A 26,846-nucleotide genomic window follows, 5' to 3' on the forward strand; every position below is an offset into this window, starting at 1 on the left:
GCTTTTGCTATGTAATCATTTATACAGGTGTTAGTATGGGAGAGGTAAACAGAATGGGTTTATTTACATAAAATTAACTCTTTTTATGTTTGTTTTTGTTTACGGGCCCACCATTAAATGGCTGCCTAAGAATCCAGCATGGCTGAGAATCGTGATGAAAAACGCATGGGCAGGACTGCCAAGTGCCTCAAGACACGAAGGAGTCAAGGCCACTGAACTGTACATTCTTGTTACCCTGCCAATGTATCAGTGTTGTGGAATGTGTCCTTCCTGCGTGCGATGTGACAGGAAGGAAGAAATAGACAAACATTTTTTCTAGCAAATGTTGCTAAAACATATAATTGTATTACTCATTAACGCTTCATTTGTTAAAACCGGTATGGTTTGGAATATGCAATGAGAACAGAATGGGGAGACCCTCATGCCATCTATGCTAACCAATCAGGTACAAGCTTTACTGAAAACTTGTATCATTATTAGTATAGTCAGCCAAGAATGAAAGTATAAATAATGCCTCTTAGAGGGCGTGCTGGCTTCTCTTTAAGCCTTGGGCCTTAGTCTGTGAGGGAGGAGAGGAGAAGAGGCAGATGAGATCAGACATCACATGGGTTAGGTATAAGAAATGTCGCGGGTGCAGCCTGGGAGGAGATTGTGTCCGAGGAGAGGTGGGGGTTCTTGCTCATATTTTTCAGAGAAGTCCTTGCACGTCATATTTTTGGCAAGGCAGATCACATTCCTCTGTGGTCTGTGAAGGAGGGGCCTTTTCAGGAGCAGCCTCTCAGAACAGATTTAGATGCTAAAATTCTAAGTTTATGCTTTGAATAATGAACTATTGAAAGGATTCATTTGTCTTATGCATTTATTTCTCTTTATGGGAGTTTTTTGCCATTTATTAATTATCCTTGCAAGACTCACTCTTTTCTTAGAATCTCTTTAAGAGTTTTGACTGACATTTTGCGCCAAATATTCTTTTCTACATGTACTGCTTATATGCAGACTATAATATGTTCTGTATTAATGCTATTTTTCCTAATTTCCAAATTCTGTAACCGGATTGACATTTGACTAATGACTAAAGGGTCGGAAAAACTTCACTTTCAACTAAGAAAATAAAATCCTTTAAAATACTCACCAACTCTCTTTATTGGCCTAAATATTATTTGTATTTTTGATTTTTCATGTTTATGTAAAGTCGCCTAAAGGTAATACATCGTGTCGAGGGCCAAACACCTTTTCAGCGGTTAAATAGAGATAGATGAGATTTTGTGCATGATCTCCGATTTGGACCTTTCTTTTGAACAAGTAAATGTGTTTCACTCCACGTGAATGTGGTACAGGCTACACAGTTTATTTTTACATAAGTATGGTTGTTTCTTTTTCTAAACAGTCCTGCTGAAATTGGAGTACTGTTTTCATGGGACTCAACAGTGCTACAGTGTTGTAATGATCCAAAGAACATGCCCATTTTGCGCAATACACAGCATCCATTGTCATTTACTATGATGTGCCACTCTTCAAGATGATTTGTGGAACTATCCTCCAACGGAGAGATGATAGGTTTATGGGAAGTGAAGGTCTACGTCTTTCTGGAGCCTGAAATGTGTAATTGAGAGATCTGGAAATAACGGTAGCAATATACTCTAGGAATACAATAATTAAATCTAAGATATAATACACAAACAAAATATTATCAGTATAACCAACATTTCAGAAGGCATACTCCACTCTTACACCAGTCATACTACATGTTCTGAAACACACTAAACCAAATAAAACAGTTTACTGGTAACAATCACTTACTTCATACACTTTGAAAAAGTAAAAATAACTTTATGGCTTTTCAATATTCAGTTTATTAATTATATAAAAGAAATGTTTAAGGTATCAGAGTGCATTTAATTTATTAGCACATTTATTGTATTTTCCATCAGTTATGTAAAAACAATGTCCTCTAACTTTACAATACCTGATTAAGAAGAGTTATACTGTATACCTGCATTTGTAAAAGTATAATAACCTTAGTAACTTTAAATAGGTGTATTTAAAATGATTAACCTGAAATAAATCTCAGGTCAAGATTTATAAAAGCACATAGGCTTCAATGACTGAAAATACTGAACACAGATTTCTCGATTGATGAATTCAAAATGTAAACAATAATGCAGATAACAGCATTTCATTGCTTTTTTCCTAATAAATAAATTATGCTCGCTACTGTTGACATAGCTTACATTAAGGCTTTTACATAATTGTAATATAAAACAAGTTGAAGCTCTCTGGCATGTAAAATTCAGAACTTTCATAGGTTTGAAGTTAAAAGTTACAGTAATCAATCTACAATACATGCAAGTATATCTCTCCACCATAGTTTTAACAAGTCAGACCAGACCCCTTTGCAAACCCTGATAAATACGGCACAATTTAATAACCAGTTTCCTTCAATGAATCTAAACATGCTTTATAAAAAAAAAGTAAAAAACCAAAACGTTTTTCTTTCTGTTTTATAACTTCAGCATAAAAATGTTTTAGTTATGGCATATTTAGACGTTTAGAAAATACAGTAATCCGGAGGGTACATCACTGGAAGCCAATTTTCAGAAAATGATGCGCAGTGAGACCACCCAAGATATTTCATAACCTGTATGAAAAGAAAAACATAAATTAAACTTAATTACCAGAAGTTTTACTTCTCATACATCTAGATTCACACACTAGGGTTCCCAAAGAATTTGGAGATAGTAGTAATCAAAAACTGGTGGATTTTGTTATTTTCTACCAAAATAAATCTGAAATTTGAACATTTCATTTCTCTGCTCTTAAAAATCAGCAGTACTGCTTCCAATTTTGACCTACTAGCAACCAAGCCTTATACTTTGATGAGACTATATGACTAGTAAAATAATTGATAGTCAGACAGATGTTAAGTTTTGGGGGTAGAACAAGTCCCTGTGAGGAAATATTCAGAACTACAAACGTTGGTCAAGACAAAGGAAGGAGCTTGAACCAAAGGGGGGAAAAAAAGGGAAGGAGAAAAAAGAAAGGATGGACTCACAGGCATATTAATTGCTATATAAATAGATACATAAATGGCCATAGGCACTATAGCAGTGAAGCACAAGTTACTACTTGTGTAACGATATATCTGTAAGAGACATTAGTTAGTGATAGATTCCTTACCTTAGAATAGATTCCTGACCTTAGAATATCCCCAGGCGTCAGACTGGATCCGGAATATTTTTGCGTAGCAGTACCCTTGCGCGTCGGTAGGCGTCGTCTGCGGCTCCGGGTGCATCGTGGGCGCCGTGATGACGTCGTCAGAGTACTTAGACGCCGCCTCCGCGTGCTGACGTCAGTTCTTAGACACAGCTTTTTTGCGCAAGAAGCGCTGAGCCATGTTAACCACTTGGATGCTAATGACAAGGGTAACTCGTCATGGAGTTTCCATTGATTTCAATGGAATTTACATGGACTCCAGGGACATGCCATAGCATCCAAGTGGTTTAAAAACCAACACTGGTGCCATTGAAACTAGGGCCCTGAAGGGGATGACCTTAACCCTAGATATCGGTTCGCAGAACGGGGAGGATGGGTGAGTCGGTAAAGAATCTATCACTAACTAATGTCTCTTACAGATATATCGTTACACAAGTAGTAACTCGTGCATCTGAAAGAGACACGTTAGTGATAGATTCCTTACCTTAGAATAGATACCCCAGCAATACCAACCCAGGTGGTGGGTCTGCGAACCAATAATCACACCAGAAAGTCCTGGAGGGCGGAACGGCCACAGAAGCCATCCCTCCGGACTTGGCTGTCCAGGCAGTAGTGTCTTGCAAACGTGTGCAGCGATGCCCACGTAGCTGCCTGACAGATGTCTTGTAAGGGCACTCCCCGACCCAGGGCAGTTGTAGTCGCCGTGGCTCGGGTGGAATGAGCCCGCAATCCAACAGGGGGCTCCTTTTTAGCCAAGGAGTAACATGCCTGGATACACAAGATGATCCACCGGGAGATGGTCTGCTTGTGTACCGCTTTTCCCTTCTTAGCGCCCACGTAACCAACAAAGAGTTGGTCATCCACCCGGAACTGGCGTGTGTGATCCAAGTAGAATGAGAGCGCACGTTTTGGGTCCAGACGGTGGAGCCGCTCTTCCTCTTTAGAGGGATGCGGTGGTGGGAAGAAGGTTGGCAAGGTGATAGGCTGCCCGATGTGGAAGGCTGTGACAACCTTGGGCAGGAAAGATGGCTTAGTACGCAACACCACTTTGTCCGGATGGACAGAAAGGAAAGGTGGAGTACAAGAAAGGGCCTGGAGCTAATTCACTCTCCTGGCAGAGGTGATGGCAACCAGGAAAGCAGTCTTCAGAGTAAGAAGGCGGAGAGGACAGTTGTGAAGTGACTCAAAGGGAGCGCACATCAGAAACGTAAGAACCAGGTTCAAGTCCCACTGAGGCATCACAAACGGAACAGGAGGGAAAGTGTGTGTGATGCCCTTTAGAAGTCTATTTACAATAGGGGACTTGAACAAAGAAGGTTGATCAGGCAGCCTCAGAAAGGCTGAAAGGGCAGAAAGGTAGCCCTTGATAGTGCCCAGAGCAGAGCCCTGCTGGGCAAGAGAAAGAAGGAAGAGAAGAAACTCAGAGAGAGGGGCAGCAAGAGGATCCACAGCCTTTGCTGTGCACCATGCCACAAATCTGTTCCACCTGCAGGAGTATACCGACTTTGTGGAGGGATGCCTGGCTGCCAGAATAACGTTACAGACTTCAGGAGGCAAGTCAAATGGCCTCAACTGTTGCCGCTCAACCTCCAAGCATGGAGGTGGAGACTGGACAGGTTCGGGTGGAGGACCGTCCCCTGCTGCTGCGACAGAAGGTTCTCCTGAAGAGGCAGACAAACCAGGGGATCGACTGACATACTGAGTAGCTCTGGATACCAGTACCTTCGTGCCCAGTCCGGAGCCACAAGGATGACTTGTGCCCGGTCGCGCTTGATCTTCTTCAGCACTCTGGGCAGAAGTGGTATAGGCGGAAAGGCGTACAATAGACCGCAACTCCACTCGAAACGAAAAGCGTCTCCGAGCGAGTGCCGCCTTGGAAATTCCAACGCGCAGAACTGATGACATTGCGCGTTCTCGTCGGTGGCGAATAGATCTAACCAAGGCTCTCAGCATCGCTGAAAGCGGCCTTGTGCCACGTCCGAGTTCAGACGCCATTCGTGATCCATCATGCACCGACGGCTGAGCTCGTCCGCCCTGGCGTTCAGAGAACCTGCCAGGTGTTGAGCCACCAGGGTCACGCCCTGGCGTTCCAGCCATTGCCAGAGGCGTAGAGCCTCCTGGCAAAGGGTCCACGACCCCACCCGCCCTGTTTGTTGCAGTACCACATGGCGGTGGTGTTGTCCGTGAACACCTGCACTACACTCCACCGGACAGAGGGGAGGAATGCCTTCAGTGCTAGACGAATCGCCCGCAACTCCAACAGGTTGATGTGGAGCCGGGCCTCCGCCGGAGACCAGAGGCCTCTGATCTCCGCCTCTCCCATGTGGCCTCCGCAGCCCTGGAGGGACGCGTCCGTCACAACTACGTGCTCCGGTTGGGGAAGGGAGAGAGATCTGCCGCTGACCCAATCGCGGTCCGTGAGTCACCACTGCAGCTGTCTCGCAGTGCCCTCTGAGATCAGGACGTGGTCGGACAGGTTGCCCTGATGCTGGGCCCACTGAAACTTCAGGTCCCACTGCAGAGCCCGCATCCGCCACCTGGCGTGATGCACCAGTAGGATGCAGGAGGCCATCAACCCCAGAAGCCGCAGCGTCAACCTGACCGAGACCCGGGATAACGGCTGAAAGATGGGAATCAGAGCCTGAATATCCCAGACCCGCTGTTCGGGTGGATAGACCCGAAACCGCGCCGAGTCGAGAACCGCTCCGATGAAGAGGAGCTTCTGAGAGGGGCACAGGTGTGACTTCGGCACATTGATGGAGAACCACAGCTGGTGCAGGAGATTTGCCGTAGTCTGGAGGTGGCTGACAACTGTCTGGGGCGAGCCCTCCTTCAACAACCAGTCATCGAGGTAGGGGAAGACTGAAACCCTTAACCTACGCAGATGAGCTGCGACCACCGCCATCACCTTTGTGAACACCCGTGGGGCGCTGGTAAGGCCGAAGGGGAGCATGGTATACTGAAAGTGCTCGTGGCCAACCGTGAACCGCAGGTAGCGCCGGTGGGCCGGCAGGACGGGGATGTGGAAATAAGCGTCCAGCAAGTCCAATGCTACCATCCAGTCTCCTGGGTCCAGGGCAGCTAAGACCTGAGCCAGTGTCAGCATTTTGAACTTCTCCTTCCGGAGGAAGCCGTTGACGTTCTGTAGGTCTGAGATAGGGCGTATCCCTGCCCCCACTGGCGTCACATGGGCCTGAAAGCACGGACTAGGAGGGTTTTGAGGCGGATGCTGCGGGGGAAGGTGTGGACTGACCTCGCCGTTGTCCCTGACCGCCACCACGGCAGTTTCCACGGCCGCCACCGCGTTGGGTATTACCCTGCGGAGCGTGGCTGGCAGCACGTGTGGGCACACCCCTTCCGTGGCCACGAAAGGAATGAAAGGCAGCCGATTGCTGGCGCGGGGCCGAGAGGCCCAAGGACTTGGCCGTAACCCTGGAGTCCTTAAAGCGCTCAAGCTCATGGTCTGCCTTGTCGCCAAAAAGGCGACGGCCATCAAACGGCATGTGCATCAGTGTGTTTTGGACATCGGCCGAAAAGTTGGAGGACCTCAACCAGGCGTGACGTCTGACCGCCACTGTCGTTGCCATCGCTCTACCTAGTGAGTCGGTGGTATCCAGCCCACACCGGATAGAATATTTGGCTGCATCCCGGCCCTCCACAAGGGCTTGGCCGAGTTTGGCCCGTACCTGCAACGGACACTCTGGCAGCACTTCCGCAACTGTATCCCACAGAGAGTGGGTGTAGCGGCCCAAGAGGCATGCGGTGTTGGAAGACCGCAGTCCCAGACTAAGGGATGAGAAGATCTTTTTACCATACTGCTCATACCTCTTGGATTCCCTGTCCGGCGGAGACGACGGGAACGCGGTCTGGGAATTGGAGGCCTGGATAACCAGGCTCTCGGGGGTGGGGTGGGTGGACAGGAAACATGGGTCGCCCTGGGCCGGGCGGTGGCGTCTGGCCACGTTCCTATCTACGGGCGAACCCGTAGCGGGCTTGGACCAAGTGCCCAAAAGAACGTCGGTTAAGGCCTCATTAAACGGCAGCAGAGGCTCGGCTGAGCATGACTGCGGCTTAAGGACTTCGGTGAGGAGGTTAGTCCTCACGGCCGCGACGGGGAGCTCAAGGCCCAAGGCCTTGGCCGCCCTCATCAACACCACACTATAGGTTGCCCCCTCCTCCATAGCCACGGTAGGAGGCGAGACAAAGCCAGTGTCAGGCGAAGTGTCTATACCACTGGCCTCCCCAAGTTCACCTGCCCAGTCCTCTTGAAACCGGCATTCACATGCCAGAGGGTCCTCAGACCCCTCCCAATCCTCCTCATCACTCATCTCCTGGTACTCAGGGTTAGGAAAAGATGGGGCCGGTTCATGGAAAATGAATTCCCCGAACGGCGTTATATGCGGCACCCACCGGCGCCGGAACTGGGTCGAGGGAGGCGTCGGGGACAGCGCCGCCCGAGGACGGCGCCGGAGGTGACACCTGAGGGGTCGGCGCCGGGGAGGTTGTCAAATCCACCGGCGACGACCCAGATCCGGAACCGGATCCAGCGGGGCCCTGCGGCGCCGGGCCCGAAGGCGCCGGCGGCGTCGGAGCCGAAGCACCCGACGGCGTCGGGGCTGAAGCCCCCGACCCGCTAGGACCCCCAGACGGGACCGCTGGGCCCGAAGGCGCCGCGGAGCCCGTCGGAGGAGAGAGAGACCTCATGGCCATGAGGAACCGCTCGATCTCCTCCGGCGTCGCGTTAGGCCCAGGGACCGTAGGGTATGAAGCCGGACGCGGCGCCTGCGATCCCGACGGAGCCGCGGGGGCGGTGCCACCTGAACCCCTGGCCGCGTCAAACATAAGCCAGATCCTGAGCTACAAGAAATTCAAATCAATTCAAATCAGCAAGTCCCAATATTTTAGGTGCTCTTCATTTATTCTTCATAGAAAAGTGTTTCATTCCTTCAACTGATATGGTCCAATCTTCATATAGTCACAAATAAACCACAAAATGCTGCCAACACGTGTTTCGTCTAGGTCGTTAAGACCATTTGACTTCGTCAGGGCTAAAATTATTTATTCAGAACTTCTCATAGGTATGTGTAGGCGTATTGTTCAGACCATAAATCTCCGAGTGCGGGGTCCTATTCGGAAAACAGTGTGTTCCCTCGTATAGCACAGTGTTCGGAACACTGTGCTATACGAGGGAACACACTGTTTTCCGAATAGGACCCCGCACTCGGAGATTTATGGTCTGAACAATACGCCTACACATACCTATGAGAAGTTCTGAATAAATAATTTTAGCCCTGACAAAGTCAAATGGTCTTAACGACCTAGACGAAACACGTGTTGGCGGCATTTTGTGGTTTATTTGTGACTATATGAAGATTGGACCATATCAGTTGAAGGAATGAAACACTTTTCTATGAAGAATAAATGAAGAGCACCTAAAATATTGGGACTTGCTGATTTGAATTGATTTGAATTTCTTGTAGCTCAGGATCTGGCTTATGTTTGTACTGACTGACTGTGGCCCCTTGGTGTCGCAGTTTTTGATTCTGGTGGGGTGACCAGAATTTGATCCTTTGAGCTTGCCAAATATTGTGATTGCACTTTTATTTCTCCTCCCAGCGCACTGTATCCCTTTTTCGCCCCGTTTTGTTGCTGTTGTACCCTGGCCGCGTCACGTGAGCGTCGGGGGAGTCGGAAGAGCGATGACGTCTCTTCGACTTCTTGTGCTTACCTGACGACTTCGACCCTGAGGAGTGATGTCGACTCCCGGAGCTATGATGGCTCCGCTCCCGCGACCGGTCCCTCGACCTCCGTCCGGACCGGGACCTCTCTTGGCGCGGGGCCGACTGCCGGAGTTTGAGTCGCTTACGGGACCGCTCCCGTCTAGCCTTCGAAGTCAGGGCCCGGCAGTCGGAACAGGTCTTGTCGTCGTGGTCGACGCAGAGACAGTGGAGACACCGACAGTGAGGGTCCGTGACCGACATCAGCCGGTCGCAATCCTCACAGGGTTTAAAACCAGGCATCCCTACCGGCACCGTTTCGGAGTCGAAGACTCGAAAAAGGAGATCAAAAGATCAAAAAGGTTTAGTCAAAAAGTGACTAAGGTACCACTTTTTCCGGATCTGCGCTGCTGGCGCGGAAAAAAGAAGAACTGACATCAGCACGCGGAGGCAGCGTCTAAGTACTCCGACGACATCATCACGGCGCCCACGACGCAGACGACGGACGCGGAGCCGCAGACGACGCCTACCGACGCGCAAGGGTACTGCTACGCAAAATATTTCCGGATCCAGTCTGACGCCTGGGGATATTCTAAGGTAAGGAATCTATTCTAAGGTAAGGAATCTATCACTAACGTGTCTCTTTCAGATACACTTGCTACCCAGAGGTAAAATGTGTTACTGATAGAATACAAATGAGTGAGCCTCATTGTCAAACAGAATAAACAAAAAAGGTCAAAACAAAACCCCATTTCATTCCCTCATACAAATTCAAAGCGACATACAAATTGAGATTGCAATGTGGAATACCCATGAACTTTTTAGGAAGTCATTTGAAAGTACAGAACATAGAGTTTAAAAATCGAGGTTCCGAGGAGGAAAATGGTGGCAGGCTGACACCGGTTGCGCGAGCTCCCGGACCAAGCAGTGAAAGAACTGGAAAGGCAGCTCTGAAATAATGGTTTAAACAAGAAGAAAGAACGGCAAATCAAGAGGAGAAAAGCTTACTTACCGATTAGGACCACTGGACTACATGGGATTCGATGCGGTGCAGCAGCGGGTGATCAGGAGGCGCGCGGCAGCTTCCTGGCAGAGAACGGGTGCAGCAGCGGTGCTTCTCGGGTTCCTCCGGACAGTGGAAGCACAAGTCGGCAGCATACGGAGGTTAGGCACAGTCGAGGCAGTGTGGGGCAGCAAATCAAGAGGAGGAATAGGGAAGGTCACACTATGTATATTCAAAGAGAGCTTGTCGGCAGATCGACCTTTTCTCTGAGAAAGTCCTCAGACTGCATTGAGGTCAATGGAAATGGAACCCCCCGCCTAAGGTACCTCGGGAAGAATGTTTGAAAGGTGGGGGGTGATGCGAGTGGAGTAAACATACTGGGCTTTGGGGAGAGCGTCCCTGTCAGTGCACCAGCAGGAAAAGGAGCCCCGGTCAGGAGCCGGAGCCAGTATTAATTGAGGTCAGCACTTGAGGAAAGAAGTAAAAGCAGGAGAATGGGGTAGCAGGCTATTCGGCAGGTTGTTGGGGTCCTCCCCAAAAATAAAAATAAGGTGGTGAAGGCAGGGGGGGAAACTCAAACGTTGTGCACTAAAGAGGTACGATCTTTAGGAAAACGTTTACCGCCCCTCAGCTCCTATTTTAAGATAATGGAGCAGGTGACCAACTCACAGGGAGTAAGGAGTAAGGTGGAGGATAAGGTAACCCAGATTACTCAGTCTGCACCACTTCCTCTGGAAAATCGCTTCTTTATCTTGGCTGGGGAACCTCACATTGGGTCTGGGAGTAGTACAAACTTAAGTCCAAGCCTGGAATTAAACCTGATACCAAGCATTAACCAGAGGCTCCCCAGGACAATGGTGATGTATTCACTACAGAGGATACAATTCTAAGAGAAAATAGCCTTCAAGCTATAGAAGGAACCAGGAAAAAACGATCTTGAGTTTGCAGCAGGATATCTTTTCGAAATTTGAAATATCAGAGAGCAATCAAAGATATTCAAGAAAAGTGTGAGGTCCTGGAAGAAAAATTAGATGACATTGTCCAACGTACTGGAATTTTGGAAGGGGAGGTTCGGGCATTGTCAATGACGGTGTCATAGAACTCCAGAGATATAGAAGATCTGAAATTACAGAATAAATCTTTGAAGGAAGACTTGGAGAGGCTCAAAACGCAGTCTAGACACAACAACTTGAGAGTCCTCAACATCCCGGAGGGCTCTGAAAATGGGGATATTAAGTCCTTTATTTGCAAGCTATTGAGAGAAGGAGTTTTGCACGATAGACATGACTTAGATCTTGAGAAAGAGATTCAAAGAGTCCATAGAGACCCTTTTAAGTTTAATCCCGCCAGGAAGACACCCAGGAAAATTCTGATTAACTATCTAACTTATGCCGTTAAAGAGTTGGTGTTGGGTCAATTCCTGAAAGAGGGCTCTCTGAAATTTGGTGATTCTAACTACCAAATAAGATCTGACTTAGGCAAAAGAACCGCTCAGAGGCACTGGGAGCTGGGTACTACGATGAATGAATTAAGCAGTAGAGGTGCCCATGTTCAAATGAAATTCCCAGCAATGCTCAAAAGTATGTGGCGATACAAGATGTTTAATTTTACTAGCTCAGGGGAGGTTGATACTTTCCTAGCGCAGATGGATGGATAACCCTTAGTGCCAAACACACATAAGCGGTCCTATGCCGGAGGAAATTGAGTAGGGGTGAATCAAGGAACTACTATAAGCAGTAAAGCTGACTTTTCTTTTCAAACCTTTAAACATATGTATTTATCACTATTTGGGAAGGGGGGGGTCACAAATGGCCGGTTATATCGCCCAGGGAGGAACGAGGGGGTGTCCCAGGGGGGTGAGGGATCACAGGGTGTAGGGAGCATAGGGAAAAAATAAAATAAAATGTTCCTCTTTTTACTACTCTCCAATTCAATTGAGACTATGGGCTCCGTTTATTTGGGAAGATTGACCAAGGGTCTATGTTTAAGAAAGTGAAGAAAATGAAGAAGCCTAATAGAAACAGAGGTTGGGAGTTCAAGAATGGATAGGTTAAATTTACTAAATCTCCTAACCTGGAATGTTAATGGTATGAGAGATAAGAGGAAAATGGCCCGGGTGACAGAATATCTTAAAAACAATGAGGCACAAATTATACTGCTGCAAGAGTCCCATCTGTAAAGGAGGGAGTGTAGTTTATGATTTAACAAGTTGCAGTGGGTCCAGGAGGTAGTGTGTTCAGACCAGAGAGGAAATACCAGAGGAGTGGCTTTCATTATTAGAGATAATTCTGGAATAAGATTAGTTAAATACGAATCTGATTTTTCAGGCAGATGGTTAGTGGCCACACTTTTGATCCAAGGTGGACCAATTGTCTGTGCAGTATACTAAGGAGTTAGTTCGGACCTCGAGAGTTAGATATATCAGCCCTCCTATAATATTCTCTAGATTGAAAAGTATGATAACAGGATTTAATCTGGTAGATGTTTGGCGCAATAAGATGGGGGTTGTAAGGGATTTTACCTTTTGTAGTAAAAAGTACCCTCATCATTCTCAGATTGACTACTTTATGGTAGACAGGAGTTATAGGAGGATGTGGAGGCGGTATCCCATGTGCTGGCGGTGTTGTCAGATCATTCCTCGGTGGCCCGATCGCTAAGGTTAAATCAAAAGGTGGGGCAGAGAAGGTGGACATTGGATAGGACTATCCTATTAGACAAGGAGGTAGTATTAAACTTAGTGGAAAGAAAGGTGGACTTTTTTCAGTTTAATGAGGGTTCTGTAAAAAGCAGAATAGTTTGAGATGCGTTCAATGCATATATAAGGGGAATACTTAGTTCAATAATAGTCGGTAAAAAACAGCTGGTAAAACAGGAAGATGAGAATAGAATAAGGGGAATCAAGGCCAGAGAAAGTGAGCTTCAGAAGGCTTCGATGGAAGGTTCAGACAGAGTATTGGAGGGGTTGCAGGCTAAATATCAGGCGCAGGTGAACAAGAGGATACTAAACAAGTGGAAAGTGAGCAAGCTCAAACATTTCGCATATGGGGAAAGGTGCACCTCACTGCTAGCTCGGAAGGCTAAAACGGATAGGGCTAGGAATTCAATACAGAGCTTGATTAGTAGAGAGTCAGGGGAATCACTGTATTCGAATGTAGATATAGGTGGGGAAGCCTGAAGCTATTTCAGTAACCTCTATAGTGAAGATTTGTAACCCAGGCGGAAAGCATAGAGACATGGTTAAGGAAGACCGACCTTCCCAAACTCTTAAATGAACAGAAGAGAGTGCTAGAGTGTGAGATTACTGAAGAGGAGATTAGGGCACAGTGTAGAAGGATGGCAAGAGGTAAGGCAGCCGGGCCAAATGGGCTTCCAGCTGAGATTTATATCCATAGACAAAATAGCCCCAGTCTTAAAAGATGTATTCAATGAAATATATATTAATGGGGAAAGGGTTCCAAGTTCCTGGTCGGATACCACAATAACTATGATATTGAAACCGAATAAAGACCCACAGGGAGTGGATTCGTATAGACTGATATCTCTTTTAAACTCAGACTATAAGATCTTCTCAGGATTGTTGCATCAAGAGTGGCAAAGGTAATAAAGGTAGTTATCCACTCGGACCAAAAAGGTTTTATCCCTGGGAGACAGCTAAACGATCTTACGTTTTTGATGATGGGGGTTATAGATCTGCCAGAGGTCCAGAATTTACCCTTGCCCATAGCAGTAGTGGATGCATCCAAGACTTTTGATCAAGTGCATTGGGCATATTTATGGGAAACGTAGAGTAGCTTTGGCTTCTCGCAGAATATGGTTAGGGCTGTACAAAATCTGTATTATCTTCCAAGAGCTAAGGTACTGGTTAACGGTGAATTGTCAGACTGGTTTGCTATTTCAAGGGGCACCAGAGGCAAGGTTGTCCCCTGTCCCCTATCCTTTTCAATCTGTATATAGAGCCTTTTGCTAATTTGATCAGGGAAGATCATACCCTTTAAGGGCGGGGGTTTAAAGCTAAACTAGCTCTACATGCAGATGATCTGATCCTATATACTATTAATCTGCATGATGCTATCACTAATCTGATGGAGAAGGCAGAGAGTTTTGGTCTAATCTCAGGATATAAGGTCAATGAGGAACAAAATGAAATAATGGAGTGGAATCAGTGTATGAGGAGTCTGGGGGCCATAACTCAAATGAGCTATCTAGGAGTATTGATAACACAGAAATGATAAGATATCCCCAAAACAAACTGGAAGAAAATCAGTCAGGAGATAGCTAATCTGTTGGTAAAATGGGCCAACCTACCTCTAAACATCTATGGTCGGGTGAATCTTATAAAAATGATTATCCTCCCCAAAATTACTTTCCTTTGCAACGCAGTTCCTTTGACTTTTCAGAAAGAGGATATAGCCAAGATACAGGGGAAAATCTGGAGTTTTATATGGGCCTCAAAGGGTCCGAGGATAGCTTGAAAAAAGATGAGGAGGAGGCTGGAGGCTTGGCGTTCCCTGATCTACTGGTGTATTGTTATGCTTTCCACTTTAAGAATTGTTGTATGCTCGCAAATAAGGTAGATGAGTCATCCATAGGCCTGCTGTTTGAAGCAATGTTGGCGGATGTTCCTCAGGGTCAGCATCACTTCCTTATTAAATACGGAAATCAGAATGTTTTTAAAAAAGTGAGGTTAAAGATTCTGAGGTCTGCCTTAAGAGCATGGGTTTATCTGCGGAAAAGGTGGGGTGTTCCATATTACTCAACACGAGCTCCAATTTGGGAATCCCCAGGTACCCCGGAATGTTTTAGAGATCAACTTAGCCTCTAAAACAGGGGGGGGGGCTAGACTTCGGGGCAGACCTTAAAGCAGGTTCAAGCCTAGTGAGCTGGGAAGTGCTAAGCAACTGTACCGGGGAACACCTGACGAGATTTAAGTATTATCAATTATGTTCATGGTGGGCAACACAGGACTGGGTAGGAGAGGAAGATGATTCAGAGCTGGACCAGATAATGAGAACTGATCGATGGGTAAAGGAAGTCTTGTATTGGTATTGGGTTTTCTTGGAGGCGGATGAGAAGATTAATAACGACATTTCCAACCTATGAGCAAATAAGCTTGGGGTCTGTGATGTGAAGTAAATGTGGTTTGATTCCTTTTTATCTTGCGTACGGTGGTGAAACCTGCTTCACTCAAATGTAATCATCTTTTTACCACCCATAGGGTTTATTGGTCTCCAGCGAAAATATCAAAGATCACAGGTAATAATTATAATTGCCCAAGGTGTTTGCTCCCATCTGCAAATGATCTAAATTTGTTCTTGCAGTGTCCGAAGATTACCTCTTACGGGATTTCAAAATGTGACTTTTTGGGTGAGGTGACTGGTAAACAGATCAAGGTAAGCCCGCGTCTCGTATTTTTTGGGCTACATCAAGATGAGACTGTGCGGCTAAATTCAGCTGCCTCCAAGTTTAATTTTTATGTTTTGTTGGCGAGGCAAGAGAACTGTAGATCATGGAAAGCCGAAAGTGCGCCATCTTTTGCAGAGTGCCTTAAAAGCATTATATGTACGAGCCAGTCAGATATGGCGTGTGACCCAAGGAGCCAAGATAAGATTTGGTCAATTTTGGTTAAATGGAGAGAGAAGGCGAGCGGGTCCGATGATTAAGCCAAACATGCTGTAGGTCTCTGCCTCTCCTCTTATGTTGGGTCCCTATCGTAAAGGCGATGGAGATGGCGTGTAAACCGCAGAATACTTGTGGGGACGTGCCCTCATCTCCTTTCCCAGGGCGACTAACAGGGATAAGAGCCACCCAGCAAGAGAGAGTTAGCAGAATGAGGACAAAAAAATAAATACATAACATTGCCTAGAATTCTTCACATCAGCCATATGCAATTTACTGGCGCTCTAATTTATAAAATAGGGTTTGCTATTTTAAGTAATTTCTACTGTGGAGTTCATATAATCTTGCTCAAACCGGATGCCCTGAAAATCTTTGACATGCAGTTTTTACACTTGCCAATTATTTCTTCATCATGGATTGAATAGGAAATATATCCACTGCATCATTAACATACAGTACATCATATCCTCATAACACCAGTGCGTTAAGAGTTCTTGTAGCAGGATTAGTCAGGTTGGAGACAAGATCATTGGGGATGTTACTTAAGCCGCCAAATTAGCTAAATAAACTGTATGTTTATTGAGTTTTTACTAATAGGACAAAGATTACAGAAAACTAAAACAAGCACTAATGCAGCTTATGTTAGCAGCACAGAGATTCCAGAATAAAAATGGGCCATCACTTTTATGTTCATCACCTATTATTTGTGATATACTACTCGTCCAAAGTGCCACTGCAATTTTTCTTTGTTTAGCAAGGGTACATTATTTGAGCTGGATGTTTAGAAAGTTCAGCTTTTTTTAACAATGGCAATAGCTTATTTCATTGGTGTGCACTGGTTCAATGTCATCACCATCTCATTTATTAATGGTAGTAGTTGGCAATCTGCCACTACATTATGGTTGAGTTGGCGAAGGTCTTTGCCTAAACAGATCGAGCCACTTTTTTAGGTCCCGGCTAGACAGTGCATGCACTCTCTCGAAGAGACAGGTTTTCAATCTAGGGCTTCAGCCCGCCCTCAGGCTTACCATTTGCTTGCTCTATTATCGCTCTCATATGCTTTGTCCCCATTTGTCCATGGCCTGAATGCATCATGTATTTTCTTGTGTTTAGCCCTCGCCCAGAGCATGGACCAAGTACTCATGTCCATCCACTGCTCTCGTTTTAGGAGCTACTCTCCATAAGAGTGCTCGTGCTTTCAATCGCTCCGTCCTAAGTCTCCTGTTGCCTCTTTCGCCCTCCCAACCGCCCCATCTCAACCCCAGCTAGCTCGCCCTAGCATCAGAACGCAGCTTTATATGTGCAGGAGATACATGCAGGAAAACTTAAGAAAGCATAAGGTACATTTTCTTCTCACTTGTTCCAAAACAAGGAATTTATTGTACACATCGTCAGGTGTTATTGTAATTTAAATTCATTTAAAATATAATATACCTGAGACTGAGTCAGCAAAATTTGAAAGCACATGCTTTGTTGTGTTTGGCTACTTTAACAAGTTTGTAATAAAAAAAAACTGAAATATATAGCACTCCTTTCCAACGATTACATGGAAAATTCCAGTTCTGTTTAAGGTAATCGAAGATCATTTCTTTGTGCTTATTCTGGAGGCAGTAGAGCCCATAGTGCCATCTTGTGGTCAAAATATGAGTGTGTGTGATATTCCACCATAAAGAATATCAGTGCCGCCTCATCCTCGTAGGTTGCACACTTCTCCTTAGGCACAGACTATTTGTTTTGGCGTGCTTTAGCCTCATAGCTGCTATGGAACGTCCAGCTCCAGTGCTGGACGTTCCATTGCGCAGGTGCAGTTCGAACGTTCAACGGCAGCACTACGGTGGTAGTGGTGCCGTCGGCCACTGAACGTGCGCAGCACTTAAGGGGTTAGGGAAAGACCGCTTTTCATATGTTTAGTCACAATTTGCCTGGTTTGTAGAATTTAAGATCATTGCCCTCAGAAAAAACGTGTCCTGGCTTTTTGTTCAGTAGAGTCGGTTATCCTTCACCTGCCTGGTACCGCCTAAGGTTTGTAGCACCGGGACACTCTTCGGAGTAGCTGAGCGCTATATAAAACACACAATAACGTAACATAACGGTTTTCAAAGATGTTATTGATAGTTACTTTTTGGATGACCCACATGGTTGCATAACTTGATATTAATTTGGCAGGTGTGTTAGTATTCATAACGCAAAAAGCATTGAAATACTGTAATATAAAAGGCTAAAAAACATTAACAAGCCTAATAGCTCTTTCTTGCTATCACAACTGGAGATAATCATTCTGAAGCACTGATTGGCTCGATCACTCCATTGTTGCACCATTCCTTAACTATAGTCTTCACTCTGTGCATGCAGATAATGGTATGTTTCCAACAGTTTGACTAGACAAGAATTTGTTTTTAATTTTATTTCATGTTTGAAATCTTTCAGACATCCACATTTCTTGCTCAACACTGCTTTATATTGTTCAAGAATTGTGCACAATTCATAATTTGTGATGACGAACAGATGTGGAGGTTGACATGGGTTTATTACCATTCGGAGCTGCTATTCTAACCAACCATCTTAAGATGTTCATATTTTAACCCACCATAAATACAACTGTACTGTGTGGATCCTGAAGCAATTTTAAGTACTTCACAAACCACTGAAACAGAGCGTGGAACAACAGTGCTATGAGGAGCGGTGAGCAGTAGTACACTCGGTGCCGAAGTGGTTAATTTAGGATCCCATCCTCGTCACCAATTTCGTTTATGTAGTAATGAGTTAACAGGAAGCCTTTCAGTACGTTTAATCTCTTAGGACTCTCACATGAGTATGTCGTTACAAATCCCATGGTGAACGTTATCTCCCTTCCCCAACTTTTAATCTAACAGTGTGTGGTGTGCCGCGTGCACACACACGAAAGGGAGCAAGGACTGGGTGGGTAAGATTGGTGTAAGAATTCTTTAAATACAATAAGCTATTTTCCGCATATTCAGTTCATCTCACATGCATGAGACCTTGTTTTGAAAGCCTTAAATGTTTTATGATGCAGAAATTAATCATTGTGCAACTTCTAGCAGATAATTAAATAAATCACACTTCTACTCATGGAAAGGACTCGAGAGAACCAAGGAAGAAAATCTGCCATCAACTTGCAGTTTAAAGGAGCAGAATATGTGACTTACTGGGTTTTCTAAATCCAACAGGGGCCCACCCATTGCCCATGTTATATTCGGTTTGATGCGTTTCCACTCCCACAAATAAATCTGAGAACAGCAACTTAAATTTTAGCTTCCAGTTTCAAATTGTCACAATTATATAACGTTTTAAATTTTCACTTTAAAAAGGTTCTTCTTTATTTATATATACTTTGTTAATCTGTTATTATTTAATTTTCTAAACAGTCGACTACAGACTGAGTAGGTGTCACAGATCCCCTGGAGTCCCAGGAACACAGCTTAAGAACCACAGTTTTACGGAATTAGATGAAGAAACACTTCCCATTATGATTATGTAGCTACAATTTGCAGCAGGCAGAGCACTGTTAAGAACGCTGTCTACCTGTGCCTGGCCGGAAAATAAAAATATTCTACACATTCAATATTTGTAAGACAGCATTTTCTCAACAACTCATACAATAGACACGCGATTTTTCAGCTTAGACATTTTGAAAGTTAAAGATTCAAACATCACTAATTATAGTTTTTACACTACCAATGGGCTTGTAAAAAGAAATGTTTCGATGTGATTAAGCATATTTCTCTACCACTAAAGAAAGGAGAAGAAAGCTAAAGACAAGTTATTAATTCTCATACTGGCTCCTCGACCCAAATAACTGAAAACCCTCCTCTTATCTCCTACCTATCCCCGGCTCCCCAGTGACAGACTTGTGCTTTTGAATGATTTGTCCAAGATCTATCACAGGCACGACCCTTCAGCAGCAGTATTTTTTACTTGTATAAGTGGTGTATCAGTATCGTGTTCCTCTTTAAATCTCCATCTGCAAATGTGTTAACAACAACTTCTAGTCCCATGAAAGCAATTTGCTCAGAACAAGTTTTCACTATATATATTTCACTCACAAAACGTTGGTGAGGTTACAACTCAAGGCACAACTTGGCCACCATCAATGTTTTCTCGGGGTGGTCCACTTTTTTTCCTGTGCAAATGGCAAAGTGGTGCATTCAGCATGGCTGGTGGCTTGAGTTATACGGACTGTTGTGTTTTCTTAAACCATGACCAGTGAATTCTTAAGGTCTTTTTCGGGTCTGAATCTACTGGACCATGACTACTGGGTTTTTTAAAGTAAATTTCCATTTTTTATGCAAAAGTTTGGCATACAAGTGTTTAGCTGTTTTTTGCTGCTGGCCCAAGCATTTTACTTATAGGACATCAAATGGAAAAACGCTCTATCCAGACAATCAACTAAAAACACAACTAAAAAACAACAAAAAAAACTAGAACTTTTTTCACATCTGTATGGAACTGCACACAATTTGGCATAAACAACTAGGATGCCTACAATAAGCAATTGTCAAATTTGGTGCGGAACCATTAACAGGGGACCAAACATTAAAGCAAATAAAACAAGCATTTACAATGCAATAGGTCTCGCAGCATTAAAGTTTGAGTTATTGGCATTGTGTATGACAATGCGTTGTACAATTTTTTTAGCAAACTTTGAATTGGTGAGCAGTGAGAGTGTGTGCAAGAGTATGCTGTTCTTGAAAGCAGTGTGGTAGAGAGTGCAGGAATTAGGGTTACCTGAGCAATGTGGATGATGCACGTCAAACACAGGGCTGACGCAGTTATTATTCACACAGCTCTGATGATGCACCTTAGGCACGGGCTCACAGCTGTTATTCACACAGCTCTGATGATGCACCTCAGGCACGGGCTCACAGCTGTTATTCACACAGCTCTGATGATGAACCTCAGGCACGGGCTCACAGCTGTTATTATTCACACAGCTCTGATGATGCACCTCAGGCACGGGGCTGACACAGTTATTATTCACACAGCTCTGATGATGCACCTCAGGCACGGGCTGACAGCTGTTATTATTCACACAGCTCTGATGATGCACCTCACGCACGGGCTCACAGCTATTATTCACACAGCTCTGATGATGCACCTCAAGCACGGGCTCACAGCTGTTATTATTCACACAGCTCTGATGATGCACCTCAGGCACGGGGCTGACGCAGTTATTATTCACACAGCTCTGATGATGCACTTCAGGCATGGACTCACAGCTGTTATTATTCACACAGCTCTGTAGATGCACCTCACGCACGGGGCTGACGCAGTTATTATTCACACAGCTCTGATGATGCACCTCACGCACGGGGCTGACGCAGATATTATTCACACAGCTCTGATGATGCACCTCAGGCACGGGCTCACAGCTGTTATTATTCACACAACTCTGATGATGCACCTCACGCACAGGCTCACAGCTATTATTCACACAGCTCTGATGATGCACCTCAAGCACGGGCTCACAGCTGTTATTATTCACACAGCTCTGATGATGCACCTCCGGCACGGGCTCACAGCTGTTAATATTCACACAGCTCTGATGATGCACCTCACGCACGGGCTCACAGCTGTTATTATTCACACAGCTCTGATGATGCACCTCAGCACAGGGCTCGCAGCCATTATTATTCACACAGCTCTGATGATGCACTTCACGCACGGGCTCACAGCTGTTATTATTCACACAGCTCTGATGATGCACCTCACGCACGGGCTCATGACATTCATATCACTAACTTTTAGAGGGCTTTAATCAAAGCGCTATACAAACCGACAAATTAATTGAGTGGCACAGGAGTTATGTGATGATGTAAAAAAACACAAAGCACTGGTCAAGCCAATAGGTCTCGAGTCCGAGGTGCGTGTAGGCACTCAAAACCATAACATAAATGAAGGTAGCACACATCCTTGCACTTATAGATCCATACATCAAACCACTGACTCAGTCTTGCCTTCGCCCACTTTCCCACCCACACTGAAACCCTCCCCACAATCACTCAACAGGCATATGCAGGATCAATTAAAAGAAAGCAAAAAAAAAACAAAGTCATTACCTAACTGTGGTAGGCGCTTACGCTCTAGAGCAGCAAAACGGCAATGCCTTTGGACAACGCTTAATATGCCGACCCGCTCTTCCCTGCAAAGTTCGCCTCAGAAAGTTCCTGAGGGGCGGAGTCCAGTCCGAATCATCCAGCCGATCGACATTAACATATCCCATTCGGACAGGCCATCGAGGCTGGTGTTCGTCGACTATATGGGCTACAACCGACGCAGGATATCCCAGCACCGCGGTCACCTCGGCAAAGCCGGACAATTTCTCGCACCCCGCCGCCGGCTGCTAAAGTTTACCGAAGGCGGGCAGGCGCAGCAGCTACATGCTGTGGCAGGAGCTTGTGCATTCTCCAGGAGCCCGCGGCCAATAATCAACCGGGTGAGCAGCATCCTTCCGCCTATCCGAAGAAATGGTACAGTCTCTGAGGACCAACTACCAATGAACAGCAAACTGAAGCTCCCCGTCCAATCCCATGAAACAAGGTTTTTCCGGACCAATCGACGTGCGGTGAAGGAGTGCCAGCCAACTGCGGGTCAATTACGGGTCTGTCTGGGGGCACAGTGGGCAGGCAGGCGGTCGTTGTCCCCGCAGCCTTGGCCATGGCGACGCAGAGCCGCGAACACATCGAGGGGATCTTGAAGAACAAGAGCACGGAGAGTGGCCCTTCTGTCCTAGCCAAAGCCGAGCACCAAGAGGCGCAGCACTGAGGGGAGGAAGACCAGAGTTGTGTGTGCGCATGCGTGTGTGTTGGAGCGAGCTTCCCAGGAGACAGGAGAAAGCACGTGAATGTGGCTTGCCCGCCTGGCACTCAGTAATAAATAAAATATTCGCCTGAGATGTTGTACTAAAAAACAAAGGCGCCATTACTTAACTGACGTATTAAAGCATTTTAAAAATCCGTACATATTAAAGCACGTCAATATGGAGCTTTTTGGATACAATAATCGCCCGACATACTGTACGAAAAAACGCTAAATTGTAAATATTAAAGCACGTGAATGTCATTTACAACAGTCAAGCCCTTGCCCGCTTGTTGACATTTACTAGCGCCAGCAAGGCGCCTCTTGATTTTAAACACACGCAGCTTTTACAACCCAGCTACACACAAAAAAGCAAAACCTAATTGCAGCCTGCAGCCTGCTTAATGATGTGCGCGAGGGAGTCACAAACCCAGAGTAGGAACAAAACTGAAAGTAAAGGAAACTGAAAGTTGGAAAAGATAACGTTCAAAGTTCACAGTGTCTGTGTAAGCGCGCATTGCAAGGGAATTGCGGCCTGCTCAATGGAGCGCGCGTTCTTGTGCGCGTGGCCCGCTGAAAGCGCCTCCTTGGAGAGAAAATGCGCACGGCCAGGTGCTGTCTCCTGGGAAGCAGACTCGCTAACAATAGGTCTCTGGCTAGACCGCGCTTTCGCGCGGTTAACGCCACGAGACCTAAAAATGAGCTTTTAACAAACGTGGCTGAATCATAACTACACAGTGGAGACTGCCACTTTATAATATATGTATTACACAGACCGTTTGTGTAGTTATGTTTACGTTTTTAAAATGAAAAGGCATTTTTTTATTTCCAAAATGATGCTTTATAATGAATCTGGATAAAACATTCTAATCCAAAAGCTTATCAGATATGGGTTTGGCGAGTCATGTTTCATGCAGATTCGTAATGTGAAGCCCCCCCACCCAAAAAAAAGGAGTAGGGGGTAAAAAAAGAGACATTCCCATGTTAATTCACATAGGATTCACGGATCTCCACTAGAGGGGGGAAACATCTAATCAGAAGTACACCTAATTTGGAATGGAAGGAAAACTTTACTTAAGGAAGTGCTTTAGCCAAATTTGGTGTAAATCCATTTAGTAGTTTGAGAAAATGTACAAATTCTTTATATGGATGGACTTGAAATGATTAAAAGAAAGTTACTTACCTGTGGCTGCAGTTCTCCAACATTGGTATCGTTTATATATTTAGATGCTTGAATCATTCCCAGCATGAAGACTGAGAATGATTCAAACATGTGAATACATAAAACGTTTGAAGATGAAGATATCTGAACCACAAATTAGCGCATCAATGGAGGATTCCAATTAAGAAACATAAATGCATGCAATTGGATGATGAAGCATGTTATCCCATTGCACATTGTTGAATCTGCTAGTCCTGTGCACCACCGAGGGACATGCACAGCAGGGGTCACCTGCCTGTGACGGTGTGGGTGCAGGGCCTGGCAACAGGCAAGGCCCTATGCCAAATATCCACTGGGCTAGGCCAAGGCAGAGTACAATGGGGGTTGGCTGCAGGAAACTGTTGAATGTGGTAGATGATTTTAAAAAAAAAAGATATAAAAACGTATGCTTAGTGTTGGTTACAACATCTCAATGCAGGTTTAAAAATCCTTATAAATTCATTTAGAAATGCAAAGCTTATAATATTCATACTAAAAGCACTACGTAACGAATACTGAAATCTAAAAATAGTTTTCATAATCTCTTTTATAGTGTTAAGGATAATGGGCTAGGTAATCTCGTCTTTTCATCTTTAGGATTTACGACAATTGTAATTGCATCTAGGACATCTAGGTATGGGGTTATGAGCATTCAATTGGTGGGCAAGTTAAGGTTTGCATGCTTCTTGTGCAAATTATGGATTGCGGTCCTACCATGACTTGCGAAGTTATATTAAAATAATGCATATGACTAGTAAATAGAGAAGAACGTGTGGTGCCGTCCCCGGGCGCGCAGAGGTGCTGCTGCAGCAAAAAAAATTCCGGATCCAGTCTGATGCCGGGGGATATTCTAAGTAAAGGAATCTGCGGCTAGATGTCTATCAGATAGGGCACATCTTCCAATCATAATTCAAGAAACTATTATCCAGGTACAGGAGAAATATAAGAATAGGTAAAAAAAACATCTAATAAGGAGCAGGGAACTGATGCAGATAAGAAACCTATACAGTCATGAGCAAGGGCAGGACCTAAATCCCTCTCTGTATACTGTATGAACAATTAAATAGTTCATGGTCAGATCCAATGAAGAGATGTGTTTCAAGTATTGCTCTTCACAGATCTTCCAAAGTTCTCTGGGGAGAATAATAGAGTTGTGTGTTATGCAACATATCGTCCGCTGCCAGCAACAAACTTATTCTACTGCAGCCTGTAATGATTTAAAGATTCAAATGATGGCTTTGACCTGTGGTTTCTTTTTTGTTGGCAAGGTAAGATATAAAGACAAGAACTAAATCAAGATAGATTCCTTTTGGAAGGTTCACAAGGTTGGCAGACAAGGTACTTTAAACTTCACACTGGTCTTAAAAGCGTGCAGAGGAGGTTTTCCAAAAAATAGGTGTAGTTACTTTTCAACCCCAGGAATCATCCATACTGTGGCATGTAGCCCTATCCTGAGTAGATGATCTACAAGCACCACAGTTACAACATGGCAGATGAGAAAGAAGCAATGCCTTTCTAGCTTAAGGTCTGCTGCCGGAAGAAAGTGGAGGACCTTTATCAGGAGAAATATCTGAAGGTTGTCCAACTTAAACAGGGCCTTAGTATGATGATCCTAACACACCGTTGAGTCAAAACGAACATCCTAATGAATTTAACAGGATGGCAAGCACTGGTACTAAACCTTCCAAACTCATCCTCTGTCTAAGACTGAACCAGAAGTTTGCAAAGATTACCTTACATTAAGCAAGGACTCTGTTTTGGTGGATCCAATTGCAGGGAAGTTGGGGACAGTGGGTTAGGGCGACATTTCAGTTTCCAATATCATCATTCATTACCATTGATGTTTGATGTCCTAGATTGACTTCAGCAGCGGATACCATTGTGTAACATCCGATATCATCCATACGGAGATCAACAGAGATTGCAAGTCCACACAGCAGTGCTCGCAGAAGCTCAAGATACAGGTTTAACCATGTGAGGCCCAAGGCGGGTGCCTGGAATACTTCACATGAAAATGTGACAATATAGGATTTTACAAGCCCAGTGCTCACCCTCTGAAGTCAATTTGAGAGGAAGGAAAGAACCAGCTCAGGCCACTGCTACTGAAAACCATTCAGGCTCTCAAGATGCACAGTCCTTTTCAAAGTTAAAAGAGCACTCATTACAAATAATTTCTACTACACCAGCGTAATCATGTATAGTTTGTGTACTGAAAAATTCCTGAAATTATGCTACAATGCCACACTGCACAATTGCGCACCATTTGCAACAACAATTTGGTGAGAGCACACAGGAGCAACACAAGCAACCAGAATGCAAGTGGCTGCTGTTTGTTGCACTTGTATTTTCTGTGCACTTTAAGTGAAATGTATACTTGTATCCAAAATTGACACAAGGACACATTTTGAGCTAAAATAAAGCGATCTTCCTTTGTGAAAAGTATCCAAGAGCTCTTAACATCTACCATTGGTAAAACTAGTTGGTGGATCTACAGCAATTAGAACACTTGCAAAGAAATTGACTGGTTAGAAAATTAGAAACAACATTTAAGGTAAAAGAGGGGGGGGAGTGTAGATATAGATTAGTGTACACGACTCATAACTCAAAGCACTATCAGTAAATCAATCTCTATTTTTATAATAAAAAAGTATTTTAGTTTCAACTCAACGCATTAAAAATAAAATTACCATATTCATAAGTAGCACAATTCCCCTTGAGGTCTGGCTCTAATGTTTCACTGGCAAATCCCTGTCCCACTGGCTCTTCCTAATGTAGTAGAGGTTTTTCCCTGTCAACCGATAGTTGCATCCAGGGAATGCTCACTAGTAGTCCTTAACTCATGAGTCCATTCCAACTGTTAGAAAACAGTCAAATGTTTATTTGGTGCCACAACACCCGTAGCAGGGAGTCCCCTTCTGGACTGGTAGGCCTGTAGCCAGTCTTCCCTCTCCAGCAGCGTTGAAGCGTGAGTCTCAGTGGATGCCACATCCACAAGCCTTTGCAAGGCTCCAGACCTGCTCAGTGAGTCCGTCTGCATGCAGGAGGTGTATCAGCACTTGGCAAGCACAGGCTCTACTGGAGCTTGCACTTCCGGCTCCAGCAGCTCACAATCTGTGTCCCAGCGATGTGGCGAATCACTCATGACATTCTCTTCAGTCCACGGGGCAGGTCGGGCACAACCTTCAATGCTTCTTTTGACCCACGGGTCACATAGCTTGCTATATGGTGTTCCTGCAACAATGCTGTGCAGGGTTTACTCTAACCACACATCACTCAGATC

At 45.0% G+C, this 26,846-nt stretch overlaps 1 protein-coding gene across 2 annotated transcripts in view; it reads right to left on the minus strand.

Moving 5' to 3' along the window:
* Positions 1-1,829: 1,829 nt before the first annotated feature.
* The window catches only part of TPP2 (tripeptidyl peptidase 2), a 596,335-nt gene continuing 571,318 nt past the window's right edge, over positions 1,830-26,846 (minus strand). For both annotated transcript variants that reach the window (XM_078658083.1, XM_078658084.1), the window contains one exon: positions 1,830-2,638. In XM_078658083.1, the coding sequence (XP_078514209.1) occupies positions 2,549-2,638 (90 nt within the window). In that variant the 3' untranslated portion in view covers positions 1,830-2,548. The remainder of the gene's footprint in view (positions 2,639-26,846) is intronic.

Source organism: Lissotriton helveticus, chromosome 8, assembly GCF_964261635.1.
Source record: "Lissotriton helveticus chromosome 8, aLisHel1.1, whole genome shotgun sequence".
Taxonomy (NCBI): domain Eukaryota; kingdom Metazoa; phylum Chordata; class Amphibia; order Caudata; family Salamandridae; genus Lissotriton; species Lissotriton helveticus.